This window comes from Miniopterus schreibersii, assembly GCF_964146895.1.
Source record: "Miniopterus schreibersii genome assembly, chromosome: 16".
Classification (NCBI taxonomy): domain Eukaryota; kingdom Metazoa; phylum Chordata; class Mammalia; order Chiroptera; family Miniopteridae; genus Miniopterus; species Miniopterus schreibersii.
Genome location: NC_138116.1, coordinates 9,736,137 through 9,761,689, shown reverse-complemented (window position 1 = coordinate 9,761,689; position 25,553 = coordinate 9,736,137). Strand labels below are relative to the sequence as shown.

General features: G+C 51.7%; 2 protein-coding genes across 17 annotated transcripts in view; one reads left to right on the top strand and one right to left on the bottom strand.

The window, feature by feature from the left end:
* The window catches only part of TANC2 (tetratricopeptide repeat, ankyrin repeat and coiled-coil containing 2), a 203,582-nt gene extending 193,084 nt beyond the window's left edge, over nucleotides 1-10,498 (top strand). For 7 of the 11 annotated variants that reach the window (XM_081162730.1, XM_081162728.1, XM_081162729.1 and 4 more), the window contains 2 exons: nucleotides 1,394-1,494; nucleotides 3,067-10,498. In XM_081162730.1, the coding sequence (XP_081018856.1) occupies nucleotides 1,394-1,494; nucleotides 3,067-5,023 (2,058 nt within the window). In that variant the 3' untranslated portion in view covers nucleotides 5,024-10,498. The remainder of the gene's footprint in view (nucleotides 1-1,393; nucleotides 1,495-3,066) is intronic. The other 4 variants (XM_081162722.1, XM_081162731.1, XM_081162726.1 and 1 more) reach the window with 1 other exon arrangement.
* A 2,799-nt stretch (nucleotides 10,499-13,297) lies between these two features.
* CYB561 (cytochrome b561) lies at nucleotides 13,298-25,325 on the bottom strand. Of its 6 annotated transcripts, none has more exons than XM_081162717.1 (7): nucleotides 24,188-24,271; nucleotides 23,456-23,586; nucleotides 16,936-17,153; nucleotides 16,405-16,503; nucleotides 16,133-16,236; nucleotides 15,468-15,625; nucleotides 13,298-15,306 (listed from the first exon to the last, which is right to left on the bottom strand). In XM_081162717.1, the coding sequence occupies exons 3-7, from the start codon at nucleotides 17,138-17,140 to the stop codon at nucleotides 15,114-15,116; spliced, it is 759 nt and encodes a 252-aa protein (XP_081018843.1). In that variant the 5' UTR covers nucleotides 17,141-17,153; nucleotides 23,456-23,586; nucleotides 24,188-24,271; the 3' UTR covers nucleotides 13,298-15,113. The 6 variants fall into 6 exon arrangements, with proteins under 6 accessions (XP_081018843.1, XP_081018844.1, XP_081018841.1 ...); XM_081162718.1 differs by lacking the exon at nucleotides 23,456-23,586 and adding an exon at nucleotides 17,880-17,952; XM_081162715.1 differs by lacking the exons at nucleotides 23,456-23,586; nucleotides 24,188-24,271 and adding an exon at nucleotides 25,093-25,325.
* Between the last annotated feature and the right edge of the window lie 228 nt (nucleotides 25,326-25,553).

The window sequence follows — 25,553 nt, the reverse complement described above, 5'->3', positions numbered from 1 at the left end:
ACATAATGATTGTCTCAAAAGAAAAAAAAAGGGTGAGGTTGGAAACGGAGTAGGAATAGAAGACAACCTTGATAAGATGGAATACTTTCTCTCTAGCTCCACATTTGTTCAGAAGTAATCACCTCTCATGACCAGATACTCTGCTTAGCAACTGAAGTCTTTTGTCTTGGGTAGAAAATTACTCATTATTTTTATTTTATTTTATCTATGCCCCAGGGCCTTTCTTCTGCCTAAGGCCTTGTTTTCTGCATTAGGAACCACAAGTGTAACCAGCAGTTGCTGTGCTGTACTACAGCTTTGACATTAAAAGAGGAGGGAAGAACTTCTCTTCCGTGGAAGGGTGAAACTACAGCTTTGTGCCTCCGGGAGCCTCAGTGATCAAGAGATGAGGTCATAGCACAGACCCCAGGCACAGACATGGTCCTCTTTTGTTTTTTTATTTTAAATGTTTCCTAAGTAAGGAACCAGTTAAGAGGAGAAACAGACCAGAGAAACCTTCTGAAATAAAAAGGAAACTACCACTTACTGAACATCTACTATGTGTCAAGAACTGTGTACAGAGCATTCAAATACTGTATTGCTCTTAATCCTACCTGTGAAGTAGGTATGGCTGAGAAAACATAAAACAGCCCAGGTGGCATGGCTCAGTGGTTGAGCATCCACCTATGAACCAGAAGGTCATGGTTCGATTCCCAGTCAGGGCACATGCCCGTGTTTTGGGCTCGACCCCCAGTGGGGGGGGTATGCAGGAGTCAGCCGATCAGTAACTGTCATCATTGATGTTTCTGTTTCTCTCTCCCTCTCCCTTCCTCTCTCTGAAATCAATAAAAACATTTTAAAAAACAAAACAAAAACATACAACACACTCTGAAGGATCACAAAGCAGACCAGAGAATGTCCCTACTCCATCTAGTCAGCGCAGGCCTTATCCTCGTAGATTTCACTCATTCCTTAGGAAACCAAGGAATAGTGGGTGTAGCCGGGAGGTGGGAGGTAGGGTGAAGTTCCACTTGAGGTGTATATGTGTGTGCTTGCCTCATACTCGCGTGTGTAACGAGTTCAGGTTTCCAACTTCAGGCACTTCATTGGGTTGACATTTGGCTTCTGGGCTAGAGAGAATTTGTTAGAAAGGCAGAAAGAAGTCAAATTAAAAGTATTTTCATACTTATGGACAGATAAATTCCCATGAGCAGTTGCAGGGCCACACAGAGCAAAGGCAGAAGGAACTTTCAATCTGTGGGCCACGTGGCTAGAGCCATACCAGGCATGTCAGGAATCCCAGGTGTTCCATCCATAAGTGTCAAAGAAATGTACATATGATCTGTGTTATTCCCAAGTTGTCTATTTTTCATATCTCTTCAATGACTCATTTGCACACCTATTGTAATGACAGGATTTTGGAATGGCGGAGGAATTTGCTACTAAGGCTCTGGAGCTGAAACCGAAATCTTATGAAGCTTACTATGCAAGAGCAAGGGCAAAACGCAGCAGCAGGTGAGGAGAGAGAGAGAGAGGGTGAAAAGCAAGAGGTCTCTTTTCTGAAAATCTGGCCCAGGCAATGTAGGCCATCCTGGGGCATATGTACCCAAGTGTGTCTATCCCTGAGGACTTGTAGGGCCAAGCTTTGGGGATGGCTCCCATAGCATATATTCAGCTTAAGGTTGGCAAGTCTTTGGGGCTCTGGAAATCTAGAGCATTTTGCTCTGGGTGAAAATGTCGTTTTATTGGTGGAGAGTGGCATCTTCTTCCGAGAAGCCTCTGCCGTATCTCATTTACTTTTTAACCCCAAAGCAGGTAGCATAAGGAGACACTGGTGACTTAAGAAGAGGTCACTTAAGCAAACGTCCTCTTGACCCTTTTAGAGGGGAAAGTAGGATGGGTCACTTACATCACAGGCTCCTCTTCCTTTTCCTGTAGGCATTTGGGGAATCCCTGGATTGTTTAGTCTTCCTTCTGGGGCTCCTCTCAAGTCTGGTGGCATCAAACCTCCTTCTTACCTAAACCCCTAATCCACACCACATACTCATGGAGACAGGAGGTCCTTGCTGCCAGGATTGAGATGACCCATGAGAAACTCCATCCCTCATGCCCATCTGCTGTGGTTTGGCCAGTGGGCAGGAAAGGCCCCAGAAAGACCTAGAACCTACCATCAGTGATCTTTGGATAACTTGTCACTGTCCTTGATGCCTCCTGCCCAGCATCCCGTCCTTCCCCCAAACTTCCTGGGAAAGAACTGCTTCAGGTTCACTGATATGACCAGGGCCAGGATATGGTCCTAAAAATCAAACCCAGGGTAAGTCCAGTGACGACAGTGGCAGTAATGTTTGTCGTTACCAGCTGGGGTAGCAAAGCTCTTCAGAAGCTTGACTATCAAATTATCTTACCCACTGGATAATTCCTTTCCCACAACGCCAATTGCTCCTTTTCTGGGCAATATTAATAGAGAGGATGGGAATATCTCTGACAGTTCATGTCCTCATTTATAAATTAGAAACTGAGCTGCCTAGTCAGCAAGCTTAAACCTTCCCAGCTTCAGTGTAGCGGAATGGAGGTGCAATAGTACTGTGTGGGATGAGGGGTAGAAAGGGCAGAGGACAGGGTTCTTGCCCAGGAGGGAACAGGCCTGAAACTTGGAGCCAAAATATCAAGAATATAAAGAAAAAATTCTGGATTTTTAAATATTATAGTTACTATTTTGTTCCTAAGCTAATTGACAGTGACCCTGTAAATGACAACCCCACCCAACCCTCATCCTGCCTGGTGTGCATTTGGTCACTAAGAGAATCTTCCTGAAGGGCCTGCCTGGACTGACAGAATGGGGACATTTCTCCACTAACCCCAGAGAGGCCAGAAGGAAGATGGAGGCAGAACAGGTTAGGGAATCATTCTGGACTCTTCTAGAATGACAGCCTACCTGTTTCCTTCCTTACAAATCAAACGAAACCAAAAACCCCCAACTCCCACAGATGCTACCACAGTTCTCTGAAATAGCGACTATGTTCTCAGCTCTGGGTGATTCCTGTTGATTCAGAATAACTCCAGTTCCTTTGTTTACATTTTGTCAAGCAGACAGTTTGCAGCAGCCTTAGAGGACCTGAACGAGGCCATCAAGCTGTGTCCAAACAACCGTGAGATCCAGAGACTTCTGATGCGAGTGGAAGAGGAGTGTAGACAGATGCAGCAGCAGCAGCAGCAGCCACCACAGCCACCTCAGCAGCAGCTACCAGAAGAAACAGAACCTGAACCACAGCATGAAGATATATACTCTGTGCAAGACATATTCGAGGAAGAGTACCTGGAACAGGATGTTGAGAATGTTTCCATCGGCCTCCAGACAGAAGCACGGCCCAGCCAGGGGCTCCCAATCATCCAGAGCCCACCCTCCTCTCCAGCCCATAGGGACTCTGCTTACATCTCTAGCTCACCGCTTGGCTCTCACCAGGTTTTTGACTTCAGGTCCAATAGTTCTGTAGGTTCTCCCACTAGACAGAGCTATCAGTCCACCTCACCTGCTCTTTCTCCGACTCACCAGAACTCTCATTACAGGCCTAGTCCACCACACACTTCCCCAGCTCATCAGGGTGGATCTTACCGCTTTAGCCCTCCTCCTGTGGGAGGGCAGGGCAAAGAATACCCAAGCCCTCCCCCTTCCCCTCTCCGTAGAGGCCCTCAGTATCGGGCCAGCCCTCCAGCTGAAAGCATGAGTGTCTATAGAGCCCAGTCTGGCTCACCCGTGCGCTATCAGCAAGAAACAAATGTTAGTCAGCTTCCTGGCAGACCAAAATCTCCATTATCCAAAATGGCCCAGCGGCCCTACCAGATGCCCCAGCTTCCTGTGGCAGTTCCCCAGCAAGGGCTCAGGCTACAGCCTGCTAAGGCCCAGATTGTGAGAAGCAACCAGCCTAGCTCTGCTGTTCATTCAAGCACTGTCATCTCCACAGGGGCCTATGGTCAAGTAGCCCACTCAATGGCTAGTAAATACCAGTCTTCACAAGGAGACATAGGAGTAAGTCAGAGCCGGTTGGTTTATCAAGGGTCAATTGGGGGGATTGTGGGGGATGGGAGGCCTGTGCAGCATGTCCAGGCCAGTCTGAGCGCAGGCGCCATCTGTCAGCATGGAGGGCTGACCAAAGAAGACCTTCCCCAGCGACCTTCCTCAGCGTATCGAGGTGGCATGAGATACAGCCAGACACCACAGATTGGACGTAGCCAGTCCGCATCCTATTACCCAGTCTGTCACTCAAAACTAGATCTGGAACGTTCCTCTAGCCAACTAGGTTCCCCTGATGTGTCCCATCTAATCAGAAGACCTATTGGTGTCAACCCTAATGAAATCAAGCCCCATCCTCCAACTCCCAGGCCACTGCTGCACTCCCAGAGCGTAGGCCTTCGCTTCTCTCCATCTAGCAATAGTATCTCATCCACCTCCAACCTAACTCCTACCTTCCGGCCATCATCCTCGATTCAACAGATGGAGATCCCACTAAAACCGGCATATGATAGGTCATGTGATGAGCTGTCTCCAGTGTCTCCCACTCAGGGAGGTTACCCCAGTGAGCCCACCCGATCCAGGACCACACCATTCATGGGGATCATAGATAAAACGGCCCGGACTCAACAGTACCCCCACCTCCACCAGCAGAATCGGACCTGGGCAGTGTCATCAGTGGATACCGTTCTCAGCCCCACGTCTCCAGGCAACTTGCCTCAGCCTGAGTCCTTCAGCCCACCATCATCCATCAGCAACATTGCCTTTTATAACAAAACCAACAATGCACAGAATGGCCATTTACTGGAGGACGATTATTACAGCCCCCATGGGATGCTGGCAAATGGGTCCCGCGGAGACCTCTTAGAGAGAGTCAGCCAGGCCTCCTCATACCCCGATGTGAAGGTGGCTCGGACCCTCCCTGTGGCTCAGGCATACCAGGACAACCTGTACCGGCAGTTATCCCGGGACTCTCGACAAGGGCAGACATCCCCTATCAAACCAAAGAGACCATTTGTGGAGTCTAATGTTTAAAAGACGTTTGTTGGAGTGAGACCCATATGTTTTCACTGCACATTTTCAGGCTTGGTTTCCACATTTGAGGTAGTTCCCTAGCTTAATTTCTCATGTAGTTTCTGTGTGGTGTTCAGAGGTGGCAGCCCACATGCTGAAATCCTTTGCATGCAGCCAACTGGGAAGCTGGCCTTCGTGAGCCAGGACTTCAGTTTCTCTTGTCTGTGCCCCAGCCACATGCTCTCTCCCTCTCTTCAGACACCATCGAGGAGATTGTTGCGCCGTGTGCTTTAACCCAGGGAGATCAGACACACTGGTCAGCTTTTTCCAGGAGACAATCGCTTTCACTGATGTTCTTGTGTAAATGTCTTTCTCCTTTTTTACAAAAATAAGATGTTTTTGTCCGTTTTCTTCTAGGAACTTTAGAAAGAGTGTGATGCCCCTTCACCTTGGCGTTCTTATCCAGTGTTATCCAAATAGCCAGCCCCAGTACATTCTTGTGCCATGGTCTCCTCCCTGGACTGCCAGCTCCCTGCAGTCGCCAGGTCTTGAATGTTCATTTAGACTTTTGCTGGTCTTCCTGTGGGGGTAAAAGGATCAAGGAGAAAGAGAAGAAATAAGTCTGTTTAATTGGAAGAGAAAAAAAACCAATGTAATTATTTGAGATGCCACTACATTGATTGTCCAAGAAGCATTTTTAGGAACATTTTAAAAGCCAGCCTTTTAAATATTTTGGTCAGCCAAGAAAATTGGACGAGAATCATGGATATTTTTAAGTAATTCACTGAAAATTATTCTTTAGATGTTTAGCCAACAATTAACCATTAAAAACTACTGATTTTCCATGGGTGAGGGAGGGAATAAATAAGTACATAAAAAGAAAGAGAGAAGGAAAGACTGTTCTGGATTCTCACTGAAAGGCTGTAGAAAATCTTTGGGGAAATCTCCCTTTTAGATCCTGATGTGCCACTGAGCATCATGTTCCACAAAAAGTAAACTCTTCTGAAGATTGGCCCGTGCAATAATTCTGTTAGGTGGATCTTCACCTGGAGCTAGACTTTTCTCTACTGGCCCTCTTTTAAAACCCAGATAGTATTTAGTGAAGAAATTGTTCCTTTGAGAAGGACATTGAATTCTCGTGGGACTGAAAGACTTATTCCCAGAGTTTGCACCCAGGGCCATTGCAGGCCGTGCCAGATATTGTCTAATTCCATTTTGAAATCCATAGTTTCATTATTATTTCTTTTTTTTTTTTTTTTTTTAGGTAGGAGTGCTTAGGGAATGATATTTGAAAACTGGGCACTGTAGAGTGTCTCAGGGTGAAGAAGCCCCCCTTTCAGCCTGCATGAGGCACATGAGATAGCAGGTCTTCTGATCCAGGCACCCTCCACACAAGTGTCTCATGGTTGCTTGATAAGCTGTCCTCTGAGTGACTGAGGCCAGCACAGGATGGGTGGCGAGAACACTGAAAGCCAAAGCCTTAGCACAGGCCTGGTACTCAGTGCTTATCAGTTATTCAAGTTTAACATACTAAACAACTCAAACTCAACAGGAGAATTCGTTCTCTGTTGTTAGAAATCACTCTGCTCATCATAAAGGGCTACAGGAAGGGCAGTTTCCTGAATAAAAATCCAGATGGGATCAGACTAGTTTGCAATAGTAAGTGTCCTCTGAAAGCATCGCTCAAACATGGGGAGCATGAAGTTGAGACCAGAAACACTTCTTTACTAGTTTAGATTCTGCCAAATAGGTGGACCCCTCCACCCCCAAGCCTGAAATAGGCCAGGACTTGTCCCTGTGCTAGAAGTGAACAGCTGGGCTAATTCAAGACCCAGACTCTTCCCACTCTGATGCTGCAGGACTGTCTGCTCAACTAGAGCAGAGCAGGCATCAGTGTCTCTCATCAAGAAGATGAAATGTACACATCAGCACAGCCTGCAGCTGGGAGCCCGGCAGCCTCTCACTCCCTCTTTGTCCAGGTTTTAATCCTATTGGGCTTTTTGCATCTTACCCCTTTTTAATCACCTCTCGCTGAGGAGCTGCTGCTACATTTTGAAAAATTTCTCAGTGTCTATTAGAAAAGTGCCCCTGCTTATTTGGAACACAACACATAACACCTGTACTCACCTGTCTAGGTGGGTGAACAGGTCCTGTGGTTTTATAAATATGCCACTTATGCCACTTCTCCCCAGGGTCTCTCGGTTTTCCAGGATAAACAGGAGATTTTAGGGTCTATGCCTTATTGGCCAGAACACCAGTGTTGACTGTCAGAATGCATTTCTTTTTAGCCATTGGAAGAGGGAGTGAATATCACTACTGGGCGCCAGTTCTTGACTACAAAATGCCAACTGGACCTATTGGAGAGTTCTTCCTGGTAAGCAGACTGCCTGTGCCCTGTTTTGCTACTCCACTGCCATGGGATGACCTTAGTACTGTACCTTAGAGTTGCCCCTCTCCCCGCAGCATTTGCTGAATCGATGTCTGGCTTCAGGTGAGGGGAAATTTTTCATATGAAACCAGTAAGTTCCTCTCACCCAATTCACATCACCCTGGAATGGAGACGGTGGTGGCAAACTTCAGCTTATAGGTTTTTCACCAAATTGTACGTTCCGTTCACCCAGAATTCTTGCACTAATGGGTTTTCATCACATCATGTCTATAAATGGGTGCACTTTACTGTTTGAATTTGTAATTAATACTGGATATTTAAGTGTGAGTAATGTCTTCATTAGAAAATAGCAAAACCGCTCTTGTCTTTTAGTGTATTTTTCAAGAAAAAGAAATCAAGCAGTGGATCACAACATTTATAGCACAAGAAATAACTTGTATATAAGCATCAAAAGAGTAAGAATTTTTAAATACAAAAAATATTTGCAGTGATTTTAAAGTGCTTTTCCAGCAATGCTCTTAGGGACTCCTGAGACATGGTTACTTTATTTACTGGATCAGTAAGGCACACAATTAACAATTAAAAATTAATGTTTATTTACAAAGTAAAGGGAAAACCTGTGTAACATGAGAATTTGGCATGGACAAAATGGAGACCATTTTGTATCTGCTGTTGTATCTCGTCCAGGTTGCCGACGTGCACTATTAAAAGTCCCTAGTTAATAGAGCACAAGCCCTTCTTGCTCTCCATGTGCCCTCTCTTTAGATGTGTTTAACTTAAACTCGAAGGCTCAGGAAAATTCCATGAATTAGAATCGTGTACAGTACCCCAGGTCATCATCCAGAGATACAACTTTGCTGATTTCGTTAAGCCTGGATTACTAGACACTTTTCCTAAATTATCGTAAACAGAACAGCTTAGAGAAAGGTATTCTCAGTCCTTATATTGTATAGTAGTTTATGAATCCCTCTCTAAATATTGGTATTTTTGTATTCCAGAGATGTACCCAATAGAAAAATTAATCAGTATCTAATTTAATATCCTTAAGTATTTTCCTTAGATTTTAGTCATAGACATTGGGTTCTGTGGACGTCAACTTGCTTCACCACACTTTACCACTAGGTGTCACTGTGGCTCTGCACCAGGCTTGTCTGGTAGCAAAGAAGGGCAGGATCTCCTCTCGAAGGGCTGCTTCCAGGGCAGCAGGCAGGCCCTAGGTTCTGAGGGTTCAGGAAGGAGAGTGCAAAGGTCTGGAATGGGGTCTTCACACATCTGTGCCAGTTGTGAGGATGAGCTCTTTGGACCTCCAGCCAGGCAGGGGCTGGGAGGAGGCCGACTAGAACTCCCTTGCTCTAGTGGGTAGGCGGGTACACAGGACCCCTTCTTCCCCATGAGCACCCGTCTCCCTTCCTCTTCGCCTCCAATTTTTATAACTCCAGAGGGGTCACAGTGGATGGTTTGATTCAAAGATAGTTATTTTTCTACTGCAGAAATGCCTTGGACAAAACCAGGTGGTCTCTGAATCTGCTACAAAATGGAACAGGCTTCCTGGGGGGGTCAGGATGTACCTACCCCTGTCCCAGCCTCCCCGGCCCTGCCTGTCTGTCCCTGGGCTGCCCCGTTGTGTGCTGTGGGAGGTGTGGCTTTTTCTCCTTTTCCTTTAGGAATCCCACTGACCATCCACCATGACTAACAGTGAACAAAGGGCTTAGGGTAAGAGCTACCTACAAAGACGTGTCATGGAACCTTCACCATGCAATGCCTTGAACTCAGCTCTGGCTGCTCCCAAGAAGGTGGCTGGCTGGGAGCCTGGACACAAGCACAACGGGGCTGGTGGAGCCATGTGCAGAGCTACTTGAATCACCACTGGGTCTTCATCAACTCCTTTTATAACAGACCACTCAAGGGCTGAAGTGTTGGTAACCTGCATTTCGGTGTCCAATGCCTCACAGCAGCTGAACCACCCTGAGATGCTTGTGGCCACGTGATGGCCACAGTCAGAGCTTTGAAAGTCAGTACCAAATGAACGCATAATTGGACACCAAAAATCAAGTGTTACTTTCATGTTTCCTCACCCATATCATCTCATTTTTCCTGCTGACTCTGATCTCTCCACTAAGCTGACCTGTCAGGTTTTAGCTGGATGCGTATAGATGCAGCCCAGCATCACTTGTGTTTTTTTCAGACAGACCTACTCTGTGGAAAGGAAGGAGCCTAGTTGCTTTGTTTCTCTAGCACTTGCCGGCTGGATTTTTCTTTTGCCTAATCATTAGCCAGAACACCTCATTAGGGGGACTAGACTCAATCCCTTCTGCCCCCCAGGACCAGACAGAGAATCAATTCTGGAAAACTCAGTACTTGAACGTACCTGCCTTATTGTGTACCAACTAAACTGGAAAAAAAAAGTTAGACATGCTGGCTCCAGATCTCCACTTCATTGGCGGTTATTTTGGAAGTCTGTAAGTTACACCTCCTGTTCCGGTGGTTTCTTCGTTTTGTCTTGTTTTTCCTTCGGCTGATTCCTGCTGAGTGGGGCCGGTTCCTCGTCAGGCTCAGGGCAGGTGCCGTTCTCAGGCATGGCCTCCCTTCCATATAGCACAGCATCTTTGTCTCTGTTCTGTCTCCTCCAAATCCAGGATGATTTTAATTAGTACAGACATGTACAGTCTACAGTTAAAGAGCGATTTGTACTAATATGATTTTGATTCTTCCTCTTTGCTGTCCTTTCAAGACACTTGCTGGAAAAAGCTTTAATGCACTTGGTTTTCCTTTAGGTTTTCTATACTCAGATGTAAAGGACTCTCTGTACAGTATATTATCCAGTGCATGTTTGTTCTCGATCCTGATATATTGAACACCACACAGTTGTGAACTCGTGCTGTGGGGATGCCCCACACCCAACAGAGGCATCTAGCCCCCTGTGTATAAGGAAAGGCATTTTCCTTTGCTGTACTTGCTTGAGCAGTTATATTGTCTGTACATGTGAGCTGTGTGAGATAGATGTGAAAAGTTAAGTGAATGCATTTTCCTGCCCATGTATACAGATCGCCATCTGTACAATGAACTGTATGTATGAAAGCAAATGTACTTATTTATAAATGGGTAACACTTGGAAAAACATGGCGTTGTGGTGCTTTCTCCTTCCGTTACAATACCTCTCCAGGGAGCTGGCTCTTGCTAACCCTCACTGAGGCCTGCGGTGCCGAGGAAGCGCCCCGAGGATGACTTTGGCAGGTTAAGGTGAAGGCCAAATACATGATGATTTGGTTGGTCTCTTGTGGGACATACAGACTCACCCCTTCAGGCTTTGTTCACTCATTGAAGTGATTGAGCACCTCCTCAGAGCTGGACACTGTCATAGGCACTTGAGAACTACGGACATGAAAGCCTGAAGGCCTATCAGCGAGGCTCACTGCAGTTGAGAAAGGGAGGCATTTTCTTCACTGGAAGAGTTTGTCTCCAGCCACACCAAGGGTGTACTGACCTCTAGTTTCATTTGAGTAGCAGAAGCTGCACCCAGTCCAGCTTCCATAGCACAACCCAAGGCTGAGGTGGACTGCCAGTTAGAGCTGTTGGGTTTAGAGATTGTATGCCCAAGAGTGGGGGGCAGCCCTAGCTGTAGTTCCCAAGGCTAACGGTCAGTGCTGGAAGCCCACTGCTTTATATTTCCTTCAGAGATCTGGCCGGAAATTCCAGCCCTGCCATGTAGAGAGCTAGGCAGCTGCATTGTGAAGGGAGAGTACAGATTTCCTGAAACTGGCTGGAGACTCGATATCTTGTTTAAAGTGTCCAGCACTGAATCCTGCCACCTTTCCTGCCTAGCTGCTACCTCTGTTTACTTCAGGGACAAGCAAGGAAGGAGACCACTTCCTGTAGACTCCAGATTGTGCTGAACAAACATGCCTGCTGGGTAACCACATCCATCCCCCCACACACACCCCAAACGACCAAAGCTGGAAGCAGCAGCACTCCAGGTAGCACAGCCCTCCCAGCCTGGACACCAGAGCTGTTTGAAGAGGAGAGGACTCCAGAAGGAATCACGTGCTTTATCTGAAAACCATTCCCTGGCAGCTCCTGTTAGCTCATTAAAAATCAAAAATGGGTAAGTGATTGACACCCCGCCCCCCAAAAGTGATTTTTAGGGATTCCTGGGGCATTGGAAGAAAGATGAAAGGTAGTGATTCCTAAAAAGCTAATTCTTAGGAATTTTCCCTGAACCTGACTAAAAAAATAGCAGCGGCAAACAGCAAAACAAGTTCGTTGTGGTGTCCTAGAAGTCCCCCATCAGGCCGTCTTCCCCTAGTTATTTCCATTCCCTGGCAGGCGCCCTTCACCTCCTTGTGGCTCCATGCACTGTTGTGCTGCTGAGCTCGGGCAAGAGGTAACCAGACCCCCTTCCACAGGCACAGACTGAGGGGCGGCGGTCATCCTCTTTCAGCTTTAAAAATGGAAGCTGGAGGAGTCTGGAGAAATTTGGAAACAGTCCTTCTGTTTCCAGGAACAAGGATGGGGCATTCATCGCAAGTGTATTGTGTCTGGAAGGCCCCAGGATAAAAAGGGAAGTAGGTCCCACAGAAGAGACAGTGCTCCGAGTCCATTGTGATGAGCTGTTCTCAAGATGCCCGTTATGTCCCTGACACTGTGGTAGGGACTTGGCATGTGGTCTCTAATTTTTTCCTCACATAACCTCTGACAGATGGCATCGTTCTCTCCAAAACGCAAATAAGGAAGTGGATCCCAAGAGCTTATATTGCTTGACTTGGGCAAGGGTGGGACTGAATCAGACCTGCCTGCGGTTTCCCCTGTGCTGTGCTGCCCCCTCCTCAGAAGGGCTAACCAAGAGGAGCAACCAACCTGAACAATAGCGAAGGAGCAGGCAGCGGGTCCAGAAGGAAGCTTGGAAAATGCTACTTCATGCTCCTTTGGAGAAACAACTGAGCCAAGGTCAAGATGAATCACATTGGCACCTCTAGGGGTTCCAAACCCCGTGAGAAGGTGCAGGAGTAACACTCTGGAGGGAGATGCGTCATCCTGTCCAGGATCGTTTGAATGTTCACAGACACAGAAACCCTTAAGACTCAGAGGCTCTCACAAAGGTCAGAGGGGGACGGCACACTCACAGTCAAGGTGCCCTGCCCTCGCCCAGAGAGCCAGTGGCCCTGACCTTGACTGAGATTAGCTGTGATGTGTTGAGCACCGTGATTTGCACGCTTTTGAGCAAATGAAGATCCACATAGAAGCCTCTATTCAGGAGAAAGACTCTATAGATGCATAAAGCAAAGACCTCTCCAGCTCTGGCTCATGTTAGAAACCAGACACCACACTGAAATAAAGGAAATGTTAGGAAGATTCTTTACCGAATCAGAGGATTTGCTGTAGGATCCCGGTAAAGAGTGGGCCCCCTGGCTAAGCTTTGGAGTCATTTTAAGTGCAGTGCTTTTCAGGAGCACAGGGTGTGTCCGGTGAGATCCCTCCCAGCGTTCCCATAAACACATCTGCTGAACCTTACGAATGGATCTCAAGTGGAACCTCGGCTTGTTCTCAAAGTTTGCTCCTCCTCTTAAGGAATAAAAGAGACATATTTTAAGAAGCAAATGGTTAATGAAATACTGGGAGAAACTTCTTGCCAAGGCCCTACAGCTTCACCGTCCAGGCCATTCTCTTGGGGGTGAGAAAAGGGTTTCTCTAACCACGTGGAAGAGCCTCCCCACCGGTCCAGAGACCAGACAGTTATAGGCTGTTTCAGAGCCTGTGCTGATCGATATCACTAGTCTCTTACCCTCTGTGCCCAGCCTGGGGATATTCTATTTCTCTCCACCCCCACAGAACTACCTTCATGTACCTCACTCTGCTAAAAGCACTGGCTCCTTCTATTGTCACAATAAATGACGGTAAAAGGTGAGACATCTGCTGTAGACATTTATTAAATCACCTGTTGCATCAACACTACATTGTATTTCACAAAAGACAGGCCACAGGCAAGATAATATAAACCACCATGGATCAGCTTTCGGGGGTTTTTTGGCTCCTTAATCACCCAAAATACACTTTGGCAAACAGACTGGTTTACAGACTTTTCTTGCAAATCTGAAGTTCTGTTTCTCTGTATAGCATTAGTGCAGGGGAGATACAGTTTCCTTTGGTAATTTGTCTAAGGTGGAGTTTTCTTACATGTAAACATTTGATGACACAAGCGTGTGCCAGGTGATGAAAGAATTGATGACGCCCACCCCACCCCCTGCAGAGCGCCCAATCTAAACGGGCCAACACCCTCATCCAGGCAAGCTGCTGGGGAGATGGGAGGGGATGGGCCTGGGCAGCCCTGCAGGGGAAGCCACTGGACCACAGCCACCTGCTGAGAAGTGGAATTGCTGAAGCAGGACCCACGGCAAACGCAGAGTATTAGAAATCTGAGCAGTACAGGAGACTAGCCCCTTTCTCTAAGGCAGCATGTAGCTGTGAAGAAGGCAACCATTAAAAAAACAACACGATAGATTTGGAAATGTTATTAATTTCTTCATTTAAGTAAACTGTGTCTGTCTCAAACTGTGTCATGCTCCTCAAAGCCCAGAAAATGAACAAAACAAGGAGAGAGCACTCGCCAAGTCCAAGAAGCACAAGATCCATGTTCTAATCACGTTATTTCTAAACTGACGCCAAGCAGTGACTCAGCGAACAACATAACACACATATGGGGTCGGGGATTAATGTGATTCCGACTCGGCCCCAGCTTCCTGCAGAGATGGGCCTGGAAGGTAAGGGCAGGTGAGGCTGTCCTAACAGAAGCAGGCAGCCCCATCTTCCCCATCGAAGGGGAAAGGGGACAGGAGTAGCAGCTTTTCCTTTTTTATAAAAAAGGTGCCCTCAGCCTCTGGTCAGAGCTGGCTCGTGAGGGCGGGGACAATGGGAGCTACAGGCTGAGCTGCAAGGTAAGCCCCACCCAACAGCCTACGCAGGGGGCATCTCCTTCCTTTTCCCTCCTCAGCTGCCCTCAGCTGCCAAGGGGTAGGTCTGTCTGAAGTCCTATATCCCATCCCCTCTCCCAGCAAAGCCATTCTGGGGCTAAGGAGTTAAAGAAAGGGAAGGCTCAAGTGCACAGTTGGGCCAAAGCCACATCTCTGGAGCTTCCCAGGGGCCAGTCCCTCCCCTCTCCAGGGGGGTCCCACTCTGAACACCAACATAGTTTACACATAATATCACTTGCTCCTCTGCCAAGGGCCAGACCCATTCAGACCACGTGTCACCCAGGCTAGCGGGACTCCTAGTTTGAATTCAGTTACACAAAGCAAGCCCTGGTTTTGCCAGGCCTGTCGCTGAGGCCCAGGTTTCTCCCACAACCCTAGGACTTGGCCTAGAGTGGGGGAGCCGCTCTCCGTCTCCTTTAAGGGCCTGAGCTTCAGCAACCAGGCCTGACCACCCAAACACCTACCCTAAGCTCCATTTGAGGGGGTGATGGGGACAACAGGGGCAGGGTCTGCGCATGACTAACAAGACACTAAAGCAGCAGCAAGGAGGGGAAAGCAGAGGCAGCCAAGCCCTACACCCCAGAAATCATTGCTCCAAGAGGCACACTGTCCCTACACTCCCCACCCCCTCCCCCAGCATCCCAGGAGCCAGGAATCCTGAAGGCAGCCTCGAGGCTATACAGAGACACCTGTCAGAACCGAACCTGAGGAAGCCCCACAGCCAAGCCCCTCCATCCCCGCAGGACCAGAGAGCCTGTCACTGGGAGCCGGGGCTGTCGCCCTCCGTCAGCGTCTTGAAGTCCATGGAGAGCGCTTGTTCTTCGGCCTGGGGGGGCCGCTTCCAGTCTGCCCGGGTCAAGATATAGAGCACGACCAGCGCGAAGCCAGCCAGCAACAGGCCCAGCACGTTGGCCAGGACACCCTCGGGCTCGAACGTGCTGTACTTGGCCCTGCAGGGTCAGGTAGAAGGGGGAAGCCACCCACGGGGTCACCATTTGGCCACATGCCTTTCACACCTGAGCCAGAAAGATGCCTGGGTCCAACCCCAGCCCTTCCAACCCCCACCCAGAGAGAAAACCACTGTGAGGGGTCCAGGGGGCCGGACACTCACCCAAGTTTAAACAGCAGTGCCTCCTTCAGGCCCAGCAGGGCTGTGCCCACAGAGAGGAGGAAGATGGAGGCGCCAAAGAAGATGTGCTGAGGGCGATAGCGGCTCCGCAGAGAAAATGAAGCTCCAGGGAACAGGAAGAAGCTGAAGCCCACCAGCCACTAGAAGGAAAGGTGAGGTGGGGCCTGAGCTGGCCATTTTCAGACCAATCTGGGGACACCTGAGCCAGCTGCAAACCCCTCCACCCACCCGGTGGTTTCCTCCACCTTAGGAGTGGTGGGTGGAGGCGGGGGAGTAGCACTAGGCACTTATGGGAAAGGTCCTGGCCTGAGGCCTGGTCTCCTTCATCATTCCTGTCCCCTTGGAAACCCAGGCCTGTGGCCAAATTGTGTGGGTGTCAGCTAGAAGGGCGCCGGGATCTAAGGCCCCCTCGCCTATGAAATCCTGGCTTGTACCCATCTCAGAATCTGAAAGCAGCATCCAGCTGTGCTAAGAACCTCTTTCACCTGTGGGCACACACCCTGGAAAATGGGTCCTTCTGTGGCACATGCGCTATTTTAGCCCCTTCCTCCTCTCTCCTCTGCCCTCCCTACCCCTGGCTTCCCCCCGGCACTCACCCCCACCCCCTGCCCCCTGCCTCCCCCCCAGCTGTGGGGCTGAAAGATCACCTGCACAAAGTAGAGAGTGAAGACCAGGATGCCACACCAGCTGTGCAAGCTGTACAGGTCAGTGTAGCCCTTCTTCCGGTGGTAGTCAAACACCGCCACCAGGCCTGGACCAGAGACAGGGGCCAAGTGAGGACAGGCTGATGGGGGAGGGAGTGAGGGAGGTGAGCCAAGAGAAACCTAACTAGCTGGGACTTCTGGGCTCGGTCCCAGCACCCAGTGTCCCCACCGGGATGCCTGGAAGGCGGGGAGAGAAGGCTGTGCCAGGAACTCACCCACCAGCGCGATGATGAAGGCGAAGCCATGCAGCAGCCCATGCAGGACTTTGGTTGTGCGCTTGGCCTCGTTCCTGAAGACGCGGTAAACCAGCAGGGCTACGGAGTGAGAAAGGGAGAGGGCCCTCTCACCGAGCGCCAGGCCTCCCTGCCAGGGCAGCGGGAGACACACCTCAGCTGGGAGGTGATCTGGGTCAAAGGCTTGTCCTGGTCCCCCAGGGACCAGCCGGGGCCCTCAGACCATGTGTGCCCCACCCAACCAACAGCTGGGCCTCCTCTCTGTGAAGCACACACAACCTTGGGTGCTCCTTATTGAAGCAGGAGGTGAAAGAGCTGGGACAAGTTGGAAAGAAGGTGCCAACCACCAACATCAGGGAGCCTGTTTGGATTCCCAGTGTCCCCAGGCTCCAAGCCAACTTCCTTCTTTGACTGTCTTTTCTAGAATCTTAGCTCTAACAGCAAGAGACCTCAGGGGTGATCGGGTCACAGAACACTTCTTTCAGGAGGTGCCCCAGGGAGCTCAGGACTCACCATCTCCCTGCAGGAAGACCAGGCCTATGACCATGCAGAGGGAGTGCACGTTAAACTGCAGGGCGCTCTCCCAGGCAATGCCTCCCCGGTACAGACCGAGCCAGGCCCCAGTCACAGCCACCACAGTCAGGCCCAGCAGCTGGGAGAAAGCCACGCAGCAGGGCAGCCCTCCCAAGCTGGGGCTGGGGCTGGCACGGCTCTCCATGCTGAGGCGTTGGCTGCAGGGAAGACAAGAGGTCAGAGGGGTCACCCACAACCTCCAAATGACATAGCCAAGGTCCCCCAAGACCCGCCCCTGCCACCTCCCTCTCCACCTGGCTGCCCTACTTGGAGATGCCCGAGTTCCACATGCAAAGATGGTACAAGTAAAGGTCCTACAAATTCTGGGGAGAGCAGGAGGGCCCCATCCTGTGCTTTACTTTGCTTCCTGAGGTCCAGGGTTTTCTCAGGTGGGGTTCACAGGGGAAATACAAAGAAGTGAGCAAATCCTTTAAAGGTACAGGGTTAGTCATGTCTTTTTCTTCCAGGTGCATCATCTTGCCCACCCCCAGGCCAGGTCACAGCCCCGGAAAAGTGCTCAGACCCCTATGCCTGGTGGGCCTGGGGGACAGGAGCAGCCAGCAGCCTTTCTCCCTTCCCGCCTCTTCCCCCTCCCACCTAGGGCATGGTGGACCTGCACTCCTCCCTCAGGTAAGGTTTCCAAAACTGAAGGCCCCAGAAATGAGAGACCTGGGAGGTGAGGCCCACTGTCAGAACTCATGGGTGTTCCATGCACATCACTGAACTCATAGCATCCAGTAAGAGAGTAGGTGTGTCACTGTCTCCATTTCAGACAGGGAAACGGCAGCTCGGGGGTGGGGAAAGCCTTGCTCTGGGGGCCTCAAGGGGGTGTTTCCTGGCTCCTCTACCTAGTCCCCCCCGACCCTGTGTTTCCACAGCCTCACCCGGGTCATGATGGCCTCGTGCCAGCTCTTCACCCGAATCTGCTGGTTCTCCTGACACTGGGCCCAGCCTGGCCTGTACACCCCGGAGATGGGAGGGGAGAGGGAGGTGATGAACAGCACGGCATCCGCTCACTTTACCAAGGTGCTGGCAGAGGGCAGAGCACTCAGCTTCCCCTCCCTAGACGGCTGCCCATGTCCCCACTGGCCTGTCCCCGCTGGCCTGGCCTCTCCCAGCAGCCGGGAAAACATCCTGCTTCTCCTTCATTTTTAGCAGAGGGTGACAGCTGAGCAGAGACAAATCTAGGGGTCACCCCTCTAACCAAGCACTCTCTCTATCCTTCCTGCTAAAGACTAGTTCCCAGTCGGCCCGGCCTTGTCCTCCTGGTGACTGGGCTGTCTTCACCCCACTTCTCTGCCATGCTGACAACTGTTGCCAACTCTGCCATTAAAAGGGGAGGGGGTATAATAATTCACACTCCTATAGTAAAATACAGATAAGCAAGAAGAAAACTACAAAAAAATCAGCATTTTGATTTACATCCTTCTAGATTCTTTTTATAGAAAAAAGATCACACCAATTCCTAACCGGCTTTTTTTTTTAAAATCCTCACCTGAGGACACGCTTTTATTGATCTCAGAGAGAGAGGGAGGGAGAGAGAGAGACATCGATATGAGAGAGGAGCATAGATCGGCTGCCTCCCACATGAACCCCAACTGGGGATGGAATCCACGGCCTTTTGGTGCAGGGGATGATGCTCCTACCAACCGAGCGCCCAGCCAGGGCTGACCTGCTTTTTTAACTTAATGAGAGATTGTGCACATCTGTTCACTAGGGAGACTGAGCTGGGCCCCGGTGTTTCACTAAATAGACACTACGTGATCATCTTTGCACACCTGCCTAATGAATTCCTGACTGGAGAAATGGGATCCTGAGGCAAGGGCTGGGGTCTTTTATAGATTTTTGGTACATCCCATGAAATCATCTTTCAGAAACACTCCCATGGTGGGCAGGAAGCCCTGGCCGACAGCCAGCCCCCATCTGGAACTCTTGCCTCTGTCCTTATTTGTCATCTCTACACTGGTGACTCCTAAACCTAGTGCCAGTTTTGTCCTGCCCCCCAAATTCAAACCCCATTTCTCACTGTCCACTAACCTCTCTACCTGGACAGCCTCAAACACTTCAAACTCAGCCCATCCGAAGTCACACTCCTTTCCTGACCTGCCAAGTGGCCAGTGCACTGTTCTTCTCCTAGTCCCAGCGCAGTCAGGCCACCGAGTCCTGAGGGTTCTCCCCCAGGCCTCTTGCCATCCTGGCCATCTTCACTGTCACCACCCAAGCCAGGGCACAGAGCTTCTGCCCCATCTCTCTACCCTCTGCAGTCTGTCCGACCCAGCACACAAACAGCAGCTCACTCCCAGCCAGTGAAATGCCAGCTCCACACATGATCCTCGCTCGGTCGGTGTCCACCTGCAGCCCAAGTCCACTCGGGAGACTGTCAGTGGTCCCGGCTCTAACAACACAACCTGTGTTATTCCAGCCACCTTATTCCCCTGCCCCTCCTCCACTTCCCCAGCCCACCCTCCCCTATGACCTGAAATGGGCATTGCATTCATCACTGTCCCCTCCATGTCCCCAAGGCTGGCCTGGAGCTCGCTTACCCTTGTTGGTGTCCTGCCCTATGTGCTCCTGCGGGCCTCTCTGCTGAACCCCCGTGAGCTCGGGAAGGCAGGGAGCACGTCACTCTTCCCTGTCCTCGGGGATCTGATGCCTTGCACGACTCCAATGGGAAAACGTACTGAAGAGAAATGCTGTCCTCTCCTTTATTAGATTCACCCCCAGAGAGCCCGGGGCTGTCAGAATCTGATTAGCTCTGAATTAGGAAGGGCAGCAGGGACCTGCTCTGCCTCATGGGCCTGCCACTTCTTCCGGCCAAGTGGGATGAATAGCAAGGACAGAGTGGGAACTCAGGGTGGCAAGGGACTGTCGCCCCTGGACCTCAGAGCCACTCAGTGGTGGGGCTAGTCAGAGCCAGTTTTATTCTCGACCAACTGGTTTCCTAAGGAGACAGGCATGAGACAGGCAGAAATGAGAGTGGAGTGGAGGTGCTGGTGGAGGGGAGATGCGTGCTTGTGTTTACGGGGAGGATGGGACTTCCTGACTAGGGAACCACTACTCTGTCCTCAGCACCTCCCCCATCTTCCCATTTAATCTTTGAAGTAACACTATGATAATAGTATTATCCCAATTTGAGGGGTGAAATTGGGGCTCAAAAAAGATAAATGACATGCCCAAAATTAGCAGCAGCAGTAGCTGCTCAGCTCCATTGTTCGTTGAGCACTTCCCATATGCCAGACACACTGCTAGAGGCTGGAACCGTACAGGTGAGTCCCTGCCTTCAAGGTGCTCGAGGATAAGTTGCAGGGCAGGTACAGATTTTAAAGTGAAGGGCGGTAAGAATTCAAGCCACGGGTTAAACTCAGGCCTCCAAGAGCACCTCCCACTATACACAGGGGAGAGCACCTCCCTCCTTGGGTTGATTTTCTGTTTGTGGTGTGACTTTGCTCATTCCAATGCCCAGTCACTAGGATAGAGCTGTCGTGCTTTCATCCCGGATCTGAATGGGTGCTTGCCAAGGAGGTGCTTTGAAGCAGGGCTCCAAGGCAGTCTTTCCCCTCCCACGCCAGTCCTCCCGTGTCGTCCTCATGCCTGGGGGAGCCATGCTCCCAAGGCAGTTTACACCCACATCGCATGAGCACTGGTGTCCCCTGTGGGCTCTCTTGGAAGAATGCTGCAGGGCGGGAGCAGAAGGGTAAGACAGGAGGGCAAGATCTTCACGTCAAATGCCCTCCTGGTCCACATGGGCCCCCGGTAACTAGGCATCCAGGAGGAAGCCAGAGATAAAGAATGACCTTTGGAATTATGGAGGCCCATGCTGTATCCCCCGCCCCCTTCCAATTTGAGTGTGATTCTAAGCCCAGGTAGGAGGGGTGTCAGGAAAACTCATACCAAGCAAGACCAGCCTTAGCTCTGGCAGGCCTGTGCCTTGCCACCTACAGGTGACCTCACAGTAAGATCTAAGCATGAAAATCCGGATTTACGAAAAAGACAGGTAACAAGTTGTCCTATGCTTTATAGACAGTGAGTTGAAAGATTCCTTCAGCAACGGCATTTCCCCTTTATTTATTTGGTTCAACAAAATTGTCAATTAATCTTTGCTCAAGGAGGGGCTGCTTCTGATGCTGGGGCATCAGAGGAGACATTTCAATGAGGCTGGATGGAACCCAACCTACCCACAAACACGTCTGCATTTGAAACCTTGAAGCCATTTGAGATGCGCTCCCTAGTAAGCAAATGTCTTAGGCTCCTGCTCTTTCACTGCCCAGTCTGGACAGCAAGAACACTCTCTTGCCCTTCCTTCCTAACTGGGTTGACCCCCCAGAACTCTGGCCATTCTTGGGCCTCCTGTGTTCCCAGGGTGGAAATATGGACAGCAGCTTCAAGGGCCTGGAGGCAGACACTCTCCATCCCAAAAGTTCCCTTTGCCCAGGAGACAAGTCTTGAAACCAGAGGGGGCTCATGTGGCACCTCATATGGCCACTGTCCTTCCTCTATCCAAGCACAAGTTATGGGTGACAGATCTCTGGCAGCTCCTGGAACAGTCACTCCTCCCCTCCCACACCCACCAGAGTCAGACTCCACTTAATGAAATCAACAGGGACAAGAGCCACCCGCAGGGCTGGAACGTGCTGGGCATCACGCTCCCTCTCCATGCCCACTGTTTCATTAAAAGATCATCGGGCCTAATCTCATTGTGGGGACCAGACACTGCACAAGTCCTACAGCTTGGCTACTGCCCTCCTTATCAACAGCAGGAGTTTAATTGAGTTAGAATAGATTGTGTTGGGGGTGGGGCTAGATCCTTTCTTGATGGGTAAGTGGGGGGGAAGCCCAATTGCCCTAGAATGTCCTAGAATATGCTGAAAGAGGCAAAAATGAGGACTGAGCTGCTAGGCAGGGCACTTTCTTACTACCCTACATCCCAGTAGCCCCAGGAAGAAGGCAGAGCTGGAAGGCAGACACTGAGCCCAGTTCTCCATTAGGTATAGGAGACTAGTGCCAGGGCTCCCATTACTTGTAGGGCTCCCCCCTAAAAAAGTTTCAATTTCTGTTAAAATCAGGAGAAAAAATAAAATTGGGGGGTTGAAGAAAACGTTTTAATTTTTAATCCAGCCTAGATTATATTTGTCTTTAGACCAACACAGTCATAAAATATCATATTTATTGTCATTTTTATGGAGGAAGAGGTCCACAAAGGCAAAAGTGCCCAGGGGCCATGCAAGTCACAGGGCAGCCCTGGTCAGACACGTGATTTCAGAGCCGGAGCCAGCCGGCCGTTTCTGACTGTGCTCCAGGCAAGCAAGGCTCTGAGGCTGCTTCCTCACCCATAAGGCAGGAGGATACTGAAACACACTTGACTGACTGAAGCGAAGATTAAGTGGACTCTGTCTGTACCCGTGCCCAGCACAGTGCCTTCCACACAGCAGGCATTCGGTCCATAGCAATCTAACAAAAACTGTCTGGTCTTAATAGGGTCACATATCAAAAGCTGTTGACACACGAAGTTTGGGGCTACAGAGAGCCAGTGGCAGCGGACAGCAAGACCCCCTCTAATAAATCCATATTCCCCTCCGTCCATCATCAGCTCTCCACTGAGGAGAACCCCCTCGATCTGGGGTGACTGCTCCATCAACGCCTTCTACTGCCAAACCATCCCAAGCTCTGCCTGCCAAGGGAAGGTGGCAGGGCAGGGAAGCAGAGGGACAAGGAGGGTGGTTCCACTCTGGGTTCCAGAAGCTCCTCCTACATGGGGATGAGGTTGTAGTGGCCCTTTCTCTGTATGGGGCTCACCTTGATATTTACAAGTTGCTTCAATCCAGTTTCACAAGAGAAAGCAAGGTATCTGCAAGAAGGTGGCAAAGCTTTTTTTTTTTTTTTTTTTTTTTACTCTGAAAATACAGGAACAGAATTGAGGGTCCTGAGATGGAGTTTCATTTAATAAGTCTTAGAATATCCTCAAAGGCCACCAAGGTAGAATGAATGAGAGGAGAGGGGCAACCAGTAGGGGAAGGTCTTGAGAGGGGTGCCAGCCTCTGAGGACCTGTCGGACTCCAGGGTCCACATGGATCTCTCTCTGGTGGTGCCCTGGGGGAAAGGGCAAGCGGAGCTGGGGGTGGGGGGTGGCCCTGCCATCCCCTGGGGTGTCCAAGATGTAGCTCAGTTCTGCACCCTCGCACCCACAGTTCAGGGCCCAGCAAAGTCAGGATTTCCCAAGTGAGTAACTCCCACTTTCACACCAAGAAGCTGCGGAGGTTAGAGAAAAGCAAGGAAGGGGTCTAGACACATAAGCCCTGCACCAGGGGAAAGACAGGCTGTGTGGGAGGCACCAATTCGGTTTCAGGTTTCAAAAGACCAGTCGTGGCAAATGGTGGTTGATTCACTTCTCCCTGGCTTACACCCTCTTTCTACCCTGGCCATGGAGCATGGCAAAATATTAGCCACAGGCCCATAGACAAACCTTGGGTCACCTGCCCTTCCATTCTAACTCCCGCAGACTCCGCACAGAGGAAGTCCCGGGCCGAAGGCTGGCCGCTCAGGAAGGAGCCGGACAAGCTCTTTAACCTCGGGCCTGGCCAGGTGTTAGCCGAGCTGGGGAAGCGGGCGACGTGAGAGACAGGTGTGGCGGCAGGTGAGGCAGAGAAAGGCTCGCTGCGGCTCCGGGAGCCTGGCCCGTTCCCCCGGGCGCGGTCCCGGCGCCTGGGCCCGGCGTCCCTCCCCCACCCGGCCACCCGAACGCACACCTGGGCCCGGCGTCCCTCCCCCACCTGGCCACCCGAACGCACACCTGGGCCCGGCGTCCCTCCCTCACCCCGGCCACCCGAGCGCACACCTGGGCCCGGCGTCCCTCCCCCACCCGGCCACCCGAACGCACACCTGGGCCCGGCGTCCCTCCCCCACCTGGCCACCCGAACGCACACCTGGGCCCGGCGTCCCTCCCCCACCTGGCCACCCGAGCGCACACCTGGGCCCGGCGTCCCTCCCTCACCCGGCCACCCGAGCGCACACCTGGGCCCGGCGTCCCTCCCTCACCCCGGCCACCCGAGCGCACACCTGGGCCCGGCGTCCCTCCCTCACCCCGGCCACCCGAGCGCACACCTGGGCCCGGGGTCCCTCCCTCCCCCCCCGCCGCACACGCCCCCTCCCCCGCTCCGCGCCGCGCTCCGCTCCCCCACCGACCCGGGCCGCCTACCTGGCCCGGCGCAGCGCCCCGAGCTCGTCCCCGCCGCGCCGCCCACCAGACCACGAGCTCCCGGCGCCGCGCCCCGGCCGCTCTGCCGGTTCCGCGAGTCGCGCCGCCCTCGGTGCCACGGCGTCTCCATGGCGACCGGGCGGTGACAGCGGCGGGTTGGCCGCGCCGCAGACAGCGCGACTGAGGTCAAGCCCGGGGTCGCGGGGGGGCCCCGGCGCATCCCCACCCTCCGGGCAGGGCGTGGCCCCCAAGGGTCCCCCAATCTCGGGACAGGGTCGTGTCACATCCGGGTCCAAACCTGGACGAGGCAGGGGCTGCGGCACAGGGCGCTGGGGGGGGGGGGGGGGCGAGGAGGCGACCACGTGACCCGGCCTCCGGACCCCAGCGCGGGTAACCTTTCAAATCCGGGCCTCGCGACCTGGCTCGCGGGGTCTTGTACGTTCGGGGGCGCCTGGGGACCTGACCCTGACCCGACTCCCCGGCTGTGGGCCAGGCTGGGGGATGGGCGGGGCCCAGGCGCGGAGGAGAGGGGTGCGGGCCAGCAGCGCGGCCGCCTCGGCCTGGCCTCCCGGCCTCCGGGTCCCTGCGCTCCCAGGTTTCCTCCCTCCCTCCTCCCCCGCCTCGGCTCCCTCCTCGCCCCGCCCCGCCCCGCCCCGTGGCAGGTGGCCACTAGGTGTCAGACACGGCCCGGGCCTTGGCCCGCGTCGCAGCCTGGAGAAAGGAGATGTCACTACAGGAAAGCTGGACACCCCCGTTCCCTGGCGCGCGCGCGCGCACACACACACACACACACACACACCAGGTAACGTTTTTCCCCTCTCCCCAAGCCAGGGGCCTTTGCCTGAGACAGACTAGACTACCCAACCCCCAGGCCAACCAGCCTAAGGATACAAATCAGTCCTTACCAGCCTCTCATGAAAGCCTAGAGAGGGGCTCAGGCCAAGGTTAGGGGCCAGCAGCCCCGGTCCAGGTTCTTTTCCAGGAAATGCTGTGAGTACATAACAAGTCCAGCACAGACTTCCTACAAGCTCAGAACAAAGGCCTTTTCTTGTTGAATGCCTGGCAAGACTCCCCACGGGCCTGGGGGTAGGAGGGAAATAGGGTTTCCTTCCCTGAACACATAAATGAGCCTCAGCAAAGGGACACCCCTCCCCAACCTGCCCCCAGCACTGTGGGCTTCCCATGGGCATTGGCCAAAGGTTCCCGGAAGGCCCTGGCCAGAGCGGGCCTTAAGAGAGAACACACTTTCAAGCACATGGCAAACCGCCCAAGGATGCTCACAGCACAAACACAGCTGCCTCCCTCAGAGGGACCAAGCTTAACCCCTCCATGAACATAAACTTTGTTGGGGTAGCTTTCCAGTTGG

Excerpts from the sequence above, each read along its gene's own strand:
- CYB561 (XM_081162715.1), bottom strand. Across the intron at positions 16,237-16,404 it reads CTTCATCATCGCGCTGGTGG|GCCTGGTGGCGGTGTTTGAC; the intron begins GTGAGTTCCTGG and ends TCTCTGGTCCAG. Across the intron at positions 15,307-15,467 it reads GCACTGCTGTTTAAACTTGG|GGCCAAGTACAGCACGTTCG; the intron begins GTGAGTGTCCGG and ends CTGACCCTGCAG.